At 43.3% G+C, this 14655-nt stretch overlaps 2 protein-coding genes across 8 annotated transcripts; both read right to left on the reverse strand.

The window, feature by feature from the left end:
• Window positions 1-211: 211 nt before the first annotated feature.
• Window positions 212-2557, reverse strand: LOC105455441 (gastrula zinc finger protein XlCGF7.1-like). Of its 2 annotated transcripts, none has more exons than XM_011698765.1 (2): window positions 2472-2557; window positions 212-1648 (listed from the first exon to the last, which is right to left on the reverse strand). In XM_011698765.1, exon 2 carries the CDS (start codon window positions 1579-1581, stop codon window positions 595-597), a length of 987 nt encoding a protein of 328 aa, XP_011697067.1. In that variant the 5' UTR covers window positions 1582-1648; window positions 2472-2557; the 3' UTR covers window positions 212-594. The 2 variants fall into 2 exon arrangements, with proteins under 2 accessions (XP_011697067.1, XP_011697068.1); XM_011698766.1 differs by lacking the exon at window positions 2472-2557 and adding an exon at window positions 2231-2462.
• On the reverse strand, window positions 2550-9145 carry LOC105455440 (zinc finger protein 260-like). 6 transcript variants are annotated; one of them, XM_011698762.1, is made up of 7 exons: window positions 8840-9145; window positions 7561-8323; window positions 7331-7477; window positions 6805-6897; window positions 6664-6728; window positions 5041-6108; window positions 4741-4833 (listed from the first exon to the last, which is right to left on the reverse strand). In XM_011698762.1, the coding sequence occupies exons 2-6, from the start codon at window positions 7912-7914 to the stop codon at window positions 5058-5060; spliced, it is 1710 nt and encodes a 569-aa protein (XP_011697064.1). In that variant the 5' UTR covers window positions 7915-8323; window positions 8840-9145; the 3' UTR covers window positions 4741-4833; window positions 5041-5057. The 6 variants fall into 6 exon arrangements, with proteins under 6 accessions (XP_011697065.1, XP_011697063.1, XP_011697062.1 ...); XM_011698763.1 differs by lacking the exons at window positions 4741-4833; window positions 5041-6108 and adding an exon at window positions 2550-3503; XM_011698761.1 differs by lacking the exon at window positions 5041-6108 and having other exon boundaries at window positions 3514-4833; window positions 7561-8219.
• Window positions 9146-14655: the final 5510 nt, after the last annotated feature.

Here is a 14655-nt window from a genome sequence, read left to right on the forward strand (position 1 = left end):
TCAAAAAATTATTCGTATTCAAACATTATTTCAAACAGTTAAATTTTAAATATTAAATTGTACAATTATTAATACTTATGTAAAATAAATAATTATTTATATGCACATGTATGTATGTGATACACATATATACATACATAAATAAAAAAATGGACAATATGTATCATGTTATAAAAAATAGTTGTCATTTTTTATCAATCTATGAATATTGTAATTATTAATTTATTATAATTACAATTATAATTTATAACTAATTAATAATTATAATTATTGTAGTTATTTATACAACAAACCATTGTTATGGCATATTACTATGGAAATTATATATATTTAATTCAAAATATTTACTTTTCCAAATCAAAGTTTTGTAGAAAAAAGATTTTACTTCATGTTTATAACGTGATTCTATTTTACATTTTTGCATTTAGAATTATCCTTCCAATTGTAACATCAATAACGGATTACCCTGTATGTATCTTAAATACGATTGCGCGAGTATTTACTTATGGAATTATCATAGATCTTTCGAGCAGCTTAAAAATTTTTAATATCAGGAACATTTGTGTATTATCCGAATTATTTATTTATCCGAACTCAACTCGAATTCGACGACGCTAATTCGGACTCAATTCTATTTGAACTTCGCGAATACCCGCACGACCCTAACTTTAAGCGTTCGTGACTTTTGAGATAACGTTTCTGGCCGAAGCTGATGCCGCACTGCTGACACGTGTACGGCTTCTCCTCGGAGTGGACGCGCTTGTGCCTGGTCAGGTCGTTCTTCACGCCGAAACCCTTGCCGCACACGTCGCAAGTGTGATTCTTCTCGCCTGTGTGCACGGTCAGATGGCCCAGCATCTGTTGCCTCCAGCGGAACCTCTTGGCGCAATAGGTGCACTTGTGCGGAAACTCGTCCGTGTGGGTCTTGCTGTGTATGTAGAGGGACGCCTTGGTCTTGAACGTCTTGCCGCAAGTGTGGCACACGTACGGACGTTCGCCGGTGTGGATACGTCGATGGTCCTCCATGGCGGTCTTCATGGCGAAGCTGCGGCCGCATAAGTCGCAGGTGTGATTCTTCACGCCGTCGTGCACGTGTTTCAGGTGATAATACAGGCTGCCGCCCTGAACGAATTGCTTCCCGCAGACGTGGCACGTGTACGACTTCTCGCCCGAGTGCGTGCGCACGTGGGCCCAGTAGCTCTTCCGCGAGCGGAACTTCTTGTTGCAAAATTTACAGACCATCGTCGGGCTGGTGCAGGCGGCCTTCTTGAGCTTGGGCTGCTGGGCGTTCTTATCCAGATATTCGTTAGACTCACTCACTTCTTTCGCGCAACTTGATCGCGTTTGACTAGCAGAATTCAAATCTTTGTCTTCTGTACTCTTCTTCTTCCCCTTTTTCTTGCTATTTGTTAATTCATCCGACGGGGACATTTTTGGAGATGTGCTTGTGGAAGACGAATGTTCGATTAATTTATCGTTATCGATATTATCTGCAGGAGAAAAAATACTCTTCGAATCTTCAACGATTATATTGGACGTTTTACTTTGGATTGGATTGATTTTACTTCTACGCTCTTCCATCTTGCACGCTCGTCGGGAACAACTCTGGTCGATTACGCGATCGTGGGTAACGATCTGATTTTTCAATCTGTAAAAATAAAACGTTTTCTTTTTATTTTGTTAATTCTCTGTAATTTTATAAAAACTATTCGACGTAATAGATAGAAACAGAGAGCATATTTGGTTCTCTAGAATATTTGTGGATGAGATGCCTTCTAAGCAAATATTTCTTATCAAACTTCTTCCTGCAGATTTTACGGAACGTTTTTCATAAATATAAAAATGACAATATAGTTTCTTCCATCTAAAGAAACATTTGCTACAGTATTTCCGATTATGCAAGTATTCTTATGCGATACTTTAATCAGCTGTAAGCCTTTGGACAATAAATACAATTTGTGCGTGTTCTCGATAGCGTTTCTTTAGTTTTAAGAGCAATTGCTTACGAGGAAGAATTTTTTTCCAAGTAAGACGGCACTTGGATATTTCGTATAATATACAGTATCGTGATACTCGTCTATGTACAAATAAATTTCCAAATCTGTTCGTTAAATCCGGGTTTCGTGGAAAATATGACGTTCTTAAGCGGTCTGTGTTAAAATATTATATAAAAATTGCTCTCCTTTTCGATTCGACTTTGTGCGTTTTATGTCACTTTTTTTAAAAACACCTTCTTGTATGACTCCATCATCCTCGGAAAATATTAATTCTCTCCGAAATCTCTCGTTCCCGATTTTGCCTTCGTCACTTCTGTATACTTGTGATTTAATTAGACTTGACGATTGCGATTCTTCGCCGAGGGTTCGCACATAGATTTGTTTATCAGATCGTGATAATTTATTTTGTCATCTCGATTAACGAGACATTTTGATGATAGCAGTGCGCGCAATCAACGTTCTAGTCAGACTTACAATTAGTGGCATATCGAGTCCAATGAGCAGCAAACGTTCCACGACTTTATTCGTCCGGACACGTTCGGGAACAAACAAATCCCTCGTCTCGATCGTATTCACGTGTCTACAGCCGCGTGCAAACTGCCGCGGTGTCTCTTCAGATATCGCTCCTGAGTGAACCTGGCGCCGCAGGTCGCGCAGACGTGCGAGCGCTGATCGGTATGGATGCGCCGATGACGGACGAGGCAGCCCTTGCTGCGGAAGCGCTCGTCGCAGACATCGCAGGCGTGCGGCTTGCGATCGGAGTGCCAGGACGCGTGCTTGTCCAATTCCTGCTTCCTCCTGAAGCCGCGGTCGCACAGAACGCAGCGGTACGGCAGGACCTGGGAGTGGTAGAGTCGGTGCACGTGCAGGGACGCCTTCTGCTTGAAGGACTTGCCGCAGGTCTCGCACACGTGGGGCCGCTCGCCGAAGTGAGTGCGCCTGTGCTCGTCCCTCGACGCCCGCGAGGCGAGACGACGGCCGCAGATGTCGCAGGCGAAATTCTTAACGCCGTCGTGGACGTCGCGCACGTGCCTGTTCAGGCCGGACGCCGATCGGAAGCTCTTGTCGCAAACGGGGCAGACGTAGGGTCGCACGCCGGCGTGAATGTTGCGATGAATCAGCAGGTTGTACGACGTGGAAAGAACTTTCCCGCACTCGTCGCACTTGTGAGAGGCACACCCGTCACCCTCCGTCATCTTCGAGCGAGTTAATTCGGTCTGCTCCAATAATTGTTTCGATGGTTCTGCACATTCTTGAGAGACCAGCGTGCGTTTCTCTTGAAGGGGCTTCTGCGTCTGCCCGGAGTTGTCCGGATGAGAATCAGTCGAATTGTCTCTTTTCGATCTCTCGTCAAAATCGCCAAGGTGCGTCGATGATAGGCATTTCTCGCTGGACACCGTTGCCCGAGCTTTCCCGACATTAACGTATCCCTCAGACCGCTCGTACCTCGGCGAGCTGTCTCGTGCGTGTCTCTGCGACTCGTCTTTCGACACTCGACGCGTGCATCTGAAAAGAGAGTCAGCCCGTTACTTGGGGGGCGGCCGAACTGCGCGGCGGCTCGTGATTGAGCTTCTTATGATTAACTAAGTAGCGCTTCTGGCGGAACGAGAGGCTGCATTCGGTGCAGCGCCAGGGTTTCTCGTCGGAATGGATCAGCCGGTGCCGCTTCAGCTCGTATTTGATGCGGAAGCGACGGCCGCACACGTCGCACGCGTGCGGCTTCTCGCCGGTGTGCTTGGTGATGTGCAGCAACAGCGGCGGCCGCGTGCGGAACGTCTGGCCGCAGTGGCTGCACTTGAACGGGAACACGTCCGTGTGCGTGCGATTGTGGACGAACAGCGAGGCCTTCTGCTTGAACGTCTTGCCGCAGACGTTGCAGACGTACGGCCGCTCGCCGGTGTGAATGCGCCGGTGGTCCTCGACGTTGCGCCGCGTCGAGAACTTGCGGCCGCACAGGTCGCACTCTATGTTCTTGACGCCGTCGTGAGTCTCCTTCAGGTGCCGCGCCAGACCCTGATTCACGCGGAAGCGCTTGCCGCACAGGTGACAAGTGAAGAGCCGCTCGCCCGTGTGGATGCGCAGGTGCCAGTAGAAGGTGTACGGCGAATTCAAGTTTTTGCCGCACTCACCGCAGTGATAGTACACCTTACCGTCGTGCTCCATCCGGGCGCGCAGCACCGTCTCCGTGGCCACGAAGGACTTTCGGCCTCTCTTCGCGACCTCGGGATGCGCCTCCGCCAGATGGGCCTTCAACAGTTTCCTCTTCTCCACGGTGTGCTCGCAATAGCCGCACGAGTAAATTCTGGATCGTTTTCCCAATGATTTTACTGACGGAAGGCAAAAGTCTTCGTCGTCGCTTGTGCTTTTAATATCTTCCACCAACAGGTCCTTCTCTTTTACCGTACTCTCGTCTGTCTCCTTATTCTTTTCTATTACTTTAGTATGCGTTTTTGGTAAATCTTCATTAGCTGAATCATGATGTTCGCAGTCCGTCATATGGCGTATTAGATTATGTTTTCTTTTGAAGACGCGATGGCAGTTGTCGCAAGTATAATCCTTCTTCACAGAGTCGCTCGTCGACTCTGGAATTGTCGATTTATCTTTTTCTTGATATCTCAAGACGCTCAAGACCGTTTCTTCGTCGCATTTCTCTGCGTTGCAGTTACCCGACGAATCGCGTGTCTCTCTTTCCGAAATTTCTTTAGCCTTCTCCGCAATCAGCGTCGTGCTTCTCATCGGATTGCTTTCGTACTTTATCGTGGTATTACTCGCCCACGGTGCAGCGTTACACGAGGAGCGGTATGCCGCGAAAGATCTCTCCTCTGCCAGCTCGCACCTGGAAAAACAATAAATGCGGCAGTTTTTGAATCGGTTTCGTTGCAGGTGCGGCGACGAAGGGCCTATACGTATAGAGAAGGAGAGGGAGAGAGAGAGAGAGAGAGAGAGAGAGAGAGAGAGAGAGAAGAAGAAGAAGAAGAAGAAGAAGAAGAAGAAGAAGAAGAAGGGCCATATCGTGCGTTCAGCATAAATTTCTATTGCTAACCGTCATGCTTCTTATCGTTAGGACGTTCGCACGGGTTCGCTGTGCCGGCTCTTGACATGATTGTTCAGGTAACGCTTCTGCCGGAAAGCGAGGCCGCACTTGCCGCAGACGAACGGCTTGCTCTCGGAGTGGATGAGCTTGTGCCGCGCGAGCTCGGACTTGACCCGGAACTTTCTCTCGCACACGTCGCACTCGTGATTCTTCTCGCCGGTGTGCGTGGTCACGTGGGCCAGCACCTCCTGCCGCCGGCGGAAGCGTTTGCCGCAGTACGAGCACGGGTGCGGGAACACGTCGGTGTGCAGCTTGCTGTGGATGTACAGGGACGCCTTGGATTTGAAGGTCTTGCCGCACGAGTCGCAGACGTACGGTCGTTCGCCGGTGTGGGTGCGCCGGTGATCGTCCCGCGTCGCCTTGGACGCGAACGACCGGTTGCACAGGTCGCACGTGAAATTCTTCAGCTTCGCGTGCACGTCCTTGAGATGCCTGGTCAGCCCGCCGGAGTCGCGGAACTGCTTGCCGCACACGTGACAGGTGAACGGTCGCTCGTCCTTGTGGATCCTCATGTGTCGCAGATACGAGTCCTTCAGCTTGAAGCATCTACCGCACTCGGTGCACCGAAACGTCTCCTCTCTGTGCGACGCTTTTTCGACAATCTCCGAGAAGTCCTTATCATCTTTCTCGTCATCAAATGTCGCGTGCGTCGAGTCGTCCGTGATCTGATCTCTCTCAATTTTCTCCTCCTTGTGCGCGACCGTGATCGCCGATAGCTCGGCGCTGTCCTCTCGACTGGAATTTTTTATCGAATGCTGCGCCGTCGCGACATGTTCTGCCTTCACTTCGACGGACAACCGATCGTTACTCTCGGCCAACTGCTCGGACACGGTGGACGGTTGATCGTGCTGCGCCGTGTCCACGACGGCGATCCAGACCGAGTCGGAGTCCTCGGCCGTCGCGCTCATCTTTGCCTGCTTGCGCGTTCTCGGCGGGCACCGTTTCCTGTATGGCTTCCAAAAAGGTGCTTTCGGCGTGTCCGGGGACACACTAAACGGTGTCCGGACGCCGCACGACCTGCAAAATAGCCGAAACTTGACTCCAGGTTTTTGCGATTGCGCGGCACGACGCAGCGGACGATTTGCGATTTTTTTCGAGCCGGCCGTCACAGCCGCTCGTTTTACTTTTTCTAGGTAATCGCTAAAGCCAACCACCCCGGCTGTTCCGGTTGCATTACCTTTCTCTTTCTATTGCTTTGCTCGCAAAGCTTTCTTTAAGCTGTCGTAAAAACTTTCTTGGCGTATCCAACGCCGGCAAATTGTTCTTTTCTTTATGATTTCTTTTTAAAAAGTGGCTCAGCGAGAGTTCCACAGTTTTTGTTACGACGCGTATCACGAATGCCCGTGGTCTGTACGTGATGTCGAACAGTCTTCATCTTTTCGTAAAATACACGGGAAATGTTTAACAAGCTCTACGTGACACATTTAATTCTTATTATATTCTAATATTCTATTATCTACATACTGTAAATATGGCGACTATGAGCAAACACTTATTCACATAAATGGGGGAAGCAAGAGAGACAACTTCGTGCTTTTTTGTAACTTGTTGTGAATAATGTGAGATTATTACCTGTTGGAATTATTAATTTTTTCAGTACTGCAAACTTCGTTTTTGTCGTCGTTCTGCTGACTTGGCTGCAATAAAAGAAGTTTGAATTGAATTTCTTCTAATGTAGATAAGAATATTATTTTTTTATTTTATCATACTTACCAATGAGTTTGTGACACTAGACGCAATCGTCGTACTGGCTGTAAGCATCGGCGTAGGAACTTCTAAATTATCCAAAGAGGTAGGATTGTAATACTGCAAAACATTTGTAAAGGATATGTAACTAAAAGTAAAATATATTGTATATGTTGCGAAAGATAAATGAGGAGCAAAAGATCAGATAGAAAAAAATCTTAGGAGCAAGAGGGAAAAGCAGATGCAGGAGAGGCGAAGCGCATTCAAAGAAATATGTTGTTTTGGAGTAAGATGTAAAATTAGTCAAGATCAGTAGATTAAAAAGGCGAATACGACACGATGACAGAAAGAGAGAAAATGGACAAGTTAAATCGAAGCAAAGAGGTATATATTTTAAAAGGCAAAGCGCAACATATAAATACTCGCTTTATCTTATACATGTTATCTTGTTTTTTTCTGAACTCTCAAAATGCACTAGGAGCATAGCTGATTATAGCTACGTTATCTTAAACAAAGATTTCTCAATCTCATCTCGTGCAGTTTTTTTTTTTACCTGCTGCTTATTTCGCAGATGCATATCCTGCATTTCCAGCAGCTTCCTCTGCGCGCTTAGGCATCCCTCGCTCAACTCGTGCCAGGCTATCAGGGTGTTCGCGCAACGCTCGCACAGTTGTAACGGCAGAGTGTCGCTTTCGGATACCTGCGAAGGACGAGTTGGCGGATTAATCAACACGTCCTTCAAGTTGAGGTCAAACTTGAACTGAAACTTTACTGTATACACACGTGTATCGGCAAGTATTTGATTATTTTGCCGGACAAGTCGTGCTCCGCTCCGTTGCCCACGAAGATGGGTATCATGTGGTCGCTCGCGTTGGCGCATATCCTGCACAGGTGCATCCACTCTAGCGTTACCTCGGTCTGATGCCTGTGGGACACCGTTTCCTCGACGTTACCCTCGGGATTATACTGCACCGCCTGCGGTTCCTGCGATATCAGGAAGAAGCCCTCCTCGATCGTCCCCGAGTTGCGCCCGTCGTTCGCCACGATACTCTTCACGGTTTCGAACTCTTCGTATCGCAGAATGATGTCCTCGCCGGCGGATTCGATTTCCGGCGGCATCGAGTCGCTGGACTCCATGCCGACGAAGAGGACGACCACGTGTCCGGTGCGCGATCAACGGAGATTCGTCGAATAATCTAGGAGTAATTCACTCGCTGCGTATCGTCATATACGCAAGATGCGTTTGATGAAAAAACGTTCCTAAACGAACGCGAACCAGCCAGCGTTCGCATGCGCTCGACGATTCATCGAGGAATGGTCGGTAGCTTCACAACGGCATGGAACGCCGGATGCGTACGCATCCGTAGTAACCTTAATGGGTCTCCCACTTGGCTGGAACGTGGCCCATATGGTCGATGAAAGTTGTCAAAGATTGGTCGGACCTGGGAACGCGCGCAGGTTTGAATTTTTCTGAAAGAGTCGCGGACTTTACCCGAAGAAACACCTTCGCACGATGATTAAGTGAGCTCTATTTAATCGGGATAATCTAGAATAAACGAAATTCTACAAAGTAATTAATTAGAATAATCTGCAATGTAAGATAATACCTATGATAAGTAATCTGTATTCCTTTCGATTTAATTGCTTATCTAATATAATCATATAAGAATGATTCTTGATAATTTATAATAGCACAGATTTTTGCTTGTGTTATGTGTCGGATAGTATACGCATAAATTACATTAATGACGTCTGGTGCGTTTTTCATGCAGCGGTCAAATTCTATTGTAATATTTTAAAGAATACATCTTTCGCTTAAATAATTAATTAAACTATATAATTTAACCGTTTTCTGCTCGCAAAACTCGAGAAGAATTAACGAGTGTGTAATTCTGTACGTAAGTAATTTTTGCGAGCACATCAATCCGCAATATTATTCATAGATTCATTGAAAGGAAGTTTTCACAGACTGTATCTATTTTTTTTTTTAGCTATTCTTCTTCTTCTTCTTCTGCTTCGCTACCAAGTTTCTATTTGAAAAGAAAGAAATTGTATTACTTACCCGCAAGTTTCGTTTTTGCGTCTATTTTTCTCGATGGAATACGTGCGTGGGAACTTTCCTTGAAATATTCTATCGAATATACATAAGGAAAATGTAAATGATTTTGTAATCCGTTTAATGTTTTATACTAGTTGTTGCAATTTATGTGAGAAAAGCGAATAAATCTAACGAAAATCGTAGCGATAATTTAAGATGATTGATGATCGATATAAAAGAGTTCGCGATATTTTTGTAGAATACATTGTTCGCTTATTAATTTATTATCGCAAATACGTGATTTCGACTGCGATGTTCGGAGAATGACTTGAGACTGACAAGGCTTTCGCGGAATAAGCACGTATACGTTTCTCGAGATGTGATTCGATGAACTTTGATAGCGATATGGCATCGGCTGATTGGCGAGGAATTATAAACACTTATTGTAAGAGGCATTTGATGTATGTGCTTCGAGTAATGAACAGCTGGAGGCGAGACAAATGTCCCAAATGTCAAATGAGAACTCCGAGACGGCATAAATTGATTATATAATGCCCTTGTCGGAACAGCGAGTATCGCAATTCGGCGCGACGTTAATTTGTGAAATCCGCCGCAGTCCTTGCATCCTTTCATCCCCTCCCGATTTATCGGATTTGCACTCATTGTCGCCCGAGAAGGGCACGAGCCCAGCGCGGCGCGGCGCAGCCTCGTTATGTGAACGCGAATTCAGATCGGTACAGGCTCGTGAATGTCATCGAAATATTATTGTTTCCATTTCGCACCCTTCGGTAACTCGATAACACCCTCACTCTCTCTCTCTCTCTCTCTCTCTCTCTCTCTCTCTCTCCCTCCCTCCCTCGCCCGCTCTTTTGTAATTGACTTGTTCCTCGATGAATGACCGCGACCGACTGTGATCACTGTCCTCGTGGGCGTAATGAGAGAATTAAAACAACGTCATCCCTCGTCACCGTTTAATTATTAGCGCGGTATCGAGGCACGGAGAAGAAGGGGGTGAGAAAAAAAACGATACCCCGAGCCTGGTAGCGATGCGTTTTATTGACCGATCAAACAGCCGGATTTCATATTTGCACGCGCGTTCGCGAATGACGCGCGCGCGATGTAATGACCGCGATTTAAGAGCGCTCGCAATCGTGTAATTAAACAGCAGGATATACGTACCGGATTTAGTGTTCGCAGAAACACGCGCGCGGTGTTGGCCGCGTAACGTGTAAATTCGATAAATATCGGAAACTCGCGTACAAATGGTCGCGTACATACGTTTGACGAGGACAACAATTTCGTAATAGTAACCTACGCGCTATACGAAACAACGGATTCGCGCTTATTGTTTTTTTTATCGGATCGGATGTATTCGTTTTGGATGCGCATATCCGATACCTCCATTAGATTGCCCCTTTCAATCAGGACGGAATTAATCATCACTTCTGGGACTGCAGGCCGGGCTCTACACGAGACAAAGCGCAAAATGTGCGACGATGGATTATTTATCAAGCTTAATTAAGATTACAAAGGAATAATTATTTTCTTGTCGCTGGTTCAATTTGTATCGTATTTTAAATTTTTCCAGCAAATTAATCGCGCTCGTCTCTGCCATTTCCTGCAATTGAAAACGTGGAATAATATACGAGTCAAGTAACAGCAAGACGCAATACATCAAAATATGTACCATTGATTATTCATCAATAGTGCATTTTGTGAGTTTTAAATATTCGAAAAACATGTCGCGAGGTGCAATTATATTTTGTGTGTCAATTGCATTACTCGGACGCGCATTATTTTTTGTCAGATATTAATTAGTTATTAATTTGACTTTATATCGTCGGCATCGATGCGAAGTTGCCAGCATTATATTTTCGAATATCTCGACGTAATTAGTTAACTGATTTCAAAGTTTGTATTAACAGAAAATTTTGTGTCTAAAAGAATTTAAACACAAAAACTTATAACATTAAAAATGAAACATTTAATAAAAAAAATAATACGAGAAAACTACGATCGCACGAAGCTACGATATCTTGGAGTCTTCGCGAGTGTCATGCACATATAATTATATATAATTATATGTGGAACTTTTTTTCCCAAATAGTGATACAATTTACAATATAGTCTACAACAGTTTATAAGTCTAGATTGTCTACGTAGCAAAAAGACCATGTAAACATCACGTAGATTCCTATCTTAAAATTGCCGTGTTACCTGCGATGAAGCCTCTTTTCCCCAATGTTTAAAAATTCATATCTTCCAGAAAAATAAAGATATACACTTCTTTCTAGGCTTATCTTAAAGATGAATTATGTGGCTATTTTTAAAAAATCGTGATTTTATTTAAAAAAATATAAAAAATCGACCTAGGTCAACTCCTACATGGTCATTTATCGATTTTTGACCCGAGAAATTTGTCGAGAAAATTTTTATTGCAGAAATCGAAAAATATAAAAAATCGACCTAGGTCAACTCCTACATGGTCATTCTTCGATTTTGACCAGAGAAATTTCTCGGAAAATTTTTAATTGCAGAAATCGAAAAATATGAAAAATCGACCTAGGTCAAATCTTACATGGTCATATATCGATTTTGATCCGAGAAATTTCTCGGAAAAATTTTTATTGCAGAAATCGAAAAATATAAAAATCGACCTAGGTCAACTCCTACATGGTCATACTTCGATTTTGAACAATGTTAAAATTTGTTTAATTAAAATGTAATTTGGTATAAATGTTATTGGACGATGTATGGAGTTTAATACGCACCGCGCGCAAAGCGTCATTTTTTTTGAAAATTTATTTTTTATCAAAAATTGTTAACATTTGTTTAATTGAAATGTAAAGTGGTATAAATGTTATTGTAAGATGTATGGGATTTAATACGCAGCGCGCGGGAAACGCGCGCCTGTTATGTATGTACTAGTCACGTAAATAATCCGTGTAGACGTAATCTTGAAATCTACGGCACAACTCTGAGTGTGGATGTAGCACAGATTCAAACCACATTCATTTTCGACGTTATGATTTTATCGACAACGTCAGAAAATGGAGGTAGTATCCATTTCATAAAATGGATGTACTGGCGCTAGTGTACAGAGGGTTTCTCCGTCGTGCAAATGAAACGACTCCCGTCGCGTCGCGGAATCGCGGGATCGTCAAAAAGTCGCTTGTCGCTCGTGGTCGCTCGTTGCGTTATCGCGATATTCCTTCTCCGCATTATTTCTCTATCGCGACAAGATTCGTGTCAAGTACAATTAATATCGAGAGCGCCGTATAAAGTATCGCGCGATTGTCACGTTGCGACAGCGCGATCGTGATTAACCGTTTCGCGAGTATATGCATGTGTGTGATATGCGTGAACGCCGCAGAAGCAGCAATAAACAATACAGCGGATTTTAGTGGATCTTGAGACTATACCTATTTGATTTGGAGATCTCTTCGATACGGAGGTTCTCGATGAAAAATCCGCTGGGCAGGAATAAGAAACGACGAGGAGGAAGTTAAGGAAGGCTCGGGCGACGGCGAAATATAATTGCGGGTATAATTTAGCAATTTGTAACTTATTAAAAAGAAGATTATTGTGAGATCCATATATTGCTCGTTTATTTCGATACAACTGTGCTTTTCTGCATCTTTATCAGAATTTAGGTTATTAAAAAAACCTTTTTAGTTTAATTTATAATAATAATTTAAGTTTTATAATTATAGATTTAGAATCACTTATAATCATTAAAATTTTCAACCAATATAATTATAATTATTTAAATTATTTACTTAAAATAAAAAATTAAATTTTTATCGAATTTTATAAAAATTTAGACACAAATATATGTAGTTTTATTTAGTTTTAAATAGTTTTTTGTAGAATATTTGTTTAAAGAATAAAATTCCGTGATTATTTCTTAAAATATTAATTATTTTGAACACTGCTGTAATTTGAGATTTTTATCTTAATTATCTTTGTATTTTGCAGATCAACGTTCTTGCGTTCGCCGCTGTACCGCCGTCAGTAAGTCAAACATTATTTTTTGTTAGCTTACCTATATTGCTTTTTATTAACTTACCTGTCTTATTATTCTGTTCAATGATCTGTAAGTTTTTTCACCATGACAATGAAGTATGTATAAATCCTTGTAACAAGCTTGCATATCACAGAGAAAAGAAATCTATAAAGAATATCTATGTAACATGCAGTATATAAATTCGTATAGTATACGTGCAATAAATTTATATAAGTACATTGTATACTTTAATTATATTTAAAATTTTAGTTAAAATTTGTAAAATATGTTCCTCAAAAGATTGTCGCAAAACACAATATAATACATAGATATTAAATTTAGATATTAATTTTAATGATGAATAATAATTAATATTTAAATGGTACTTTCAAGCTGTCGATATAAAAGTTGCGAGAAATATATACAATTTTTATATTCAAATAAAACGGATATTTTTGACGAGTTGAAATAAAACCTGGAAATCGATAAAAATTCTGTCGAGATACGAACTCGTCGCAAGGGTGCAGTTATGACTGGGTGAAAATAATGATAGACGTCGCAATGAAATCGAATAGTAAATCGTTTATTAGTACGAAGGTGTGTGATAGTGTCTCGAGATTGCCGCCTCGGCCGACATTTCCTGATTAAAAATGCCAGACCGCGGCGGTGTGATACCGTGACGTGAACGAATTTGTGACAGAGCTTTCTTGTTCCTTAGCTGACGTAAGAGATAGGTGTTAGAGCTAGTTACCCTGTTCTGCGAGCTGGTGCTCCGCCTTTTCGTCACCGCCGCCAGAGCTCGAGGGCAATCTTTCGCGAGGGCCTTCCTCGAGGATCTTCCCCGAGGCTCGCCCTCGTCGAGGATCAACGTCTCGATTCACTGTGGACGGTAGAAGTTGGGACGCTCAACGCTATTGATACCGAATACCCGATTAGATTACCGTATAGTTCGACCGAACTTCACCGATGGGGCCTCGCGTTGCGACCAGGTCGCTCGCGCTAACCCTCGACTAGTAATTCGAACTGAATTGTTGGCGAAGTTAAATCGGACCAAGCGGAGATTTAATCCATGTCGAAACGAGATGTGTGTAAAACGAGCAGCGTGTTCGAATCGCACTTTTAAGCGCTTTCAATGCGACAATTTCCAGCCGCGATTTTCCGTGTCGAACAAGTAAATTTAAGATTAGATTATGCTACATTCGGCATTGCTTATATTAAATAAAATCAAATAAAGTCGTTACTGATCGAATTTATTACTTTTACATGAAGATCGCTAGGAGAAGAGGATCAGACGATCGCGCTTGATACATTACATTGCGCTATTTAAGTGGAAATCTAGTGAAAACAGAGACGAAAAACTCTTTAGATATATGTATTTAATGCAAAATATGATTGTACAATTGTGTAATATTTTATTCAAAATTGGAAAATGTTTCGACACGAAAGAGAGTTCGGATCGCGAGATGGGATCCGGAAAGCCGCGTCTTACAATTCATGCTAAAGGCGCGTTTCTGGAACACGTGCTAGAGGCATCGATTGCTGTCACGCATTCTGAGCGTCCCCGGCGCGACGAAAGGGCGGAACACCCGTGCGAGCTAACTTTCAAAGAGATGCTACTTGTTACCTCCTCTCGAGGTACTCTAGTGCCTATGTTATTGTGTCCTCTGTTCTGCCTACAGCGCTAAAACCGCCGCTAAGAAAACGGCGGTACCAAAACGGGGCAGGGGGGGAGAGGAGCTGCTGAGGAGGAGCGACGGGGGATGTGATCCCACCGTCCTCTCTCTCTCTCTCTCTCTCTCTCTCGTAGAACGCAACAATAAATAATAATAATCCC

This window comes from Wasmannia auropunctata, unplaced genomic scaffold, assembly GCF_000956235.1.
Source record: "Wasmannia auropunctata unplaced genomic scaffold, wasmannia.A_1.0 LD335903.1, whole genome shotgun sequence".
In the NCBI taxonomy this organism is placed as follows: domain Eukaryota; kingdom Metazoa; phylum Arthropoda; class Insecta; order Hymenoptera; family Formicidae; genus Wasmannia; species Wasmannia auropunctata.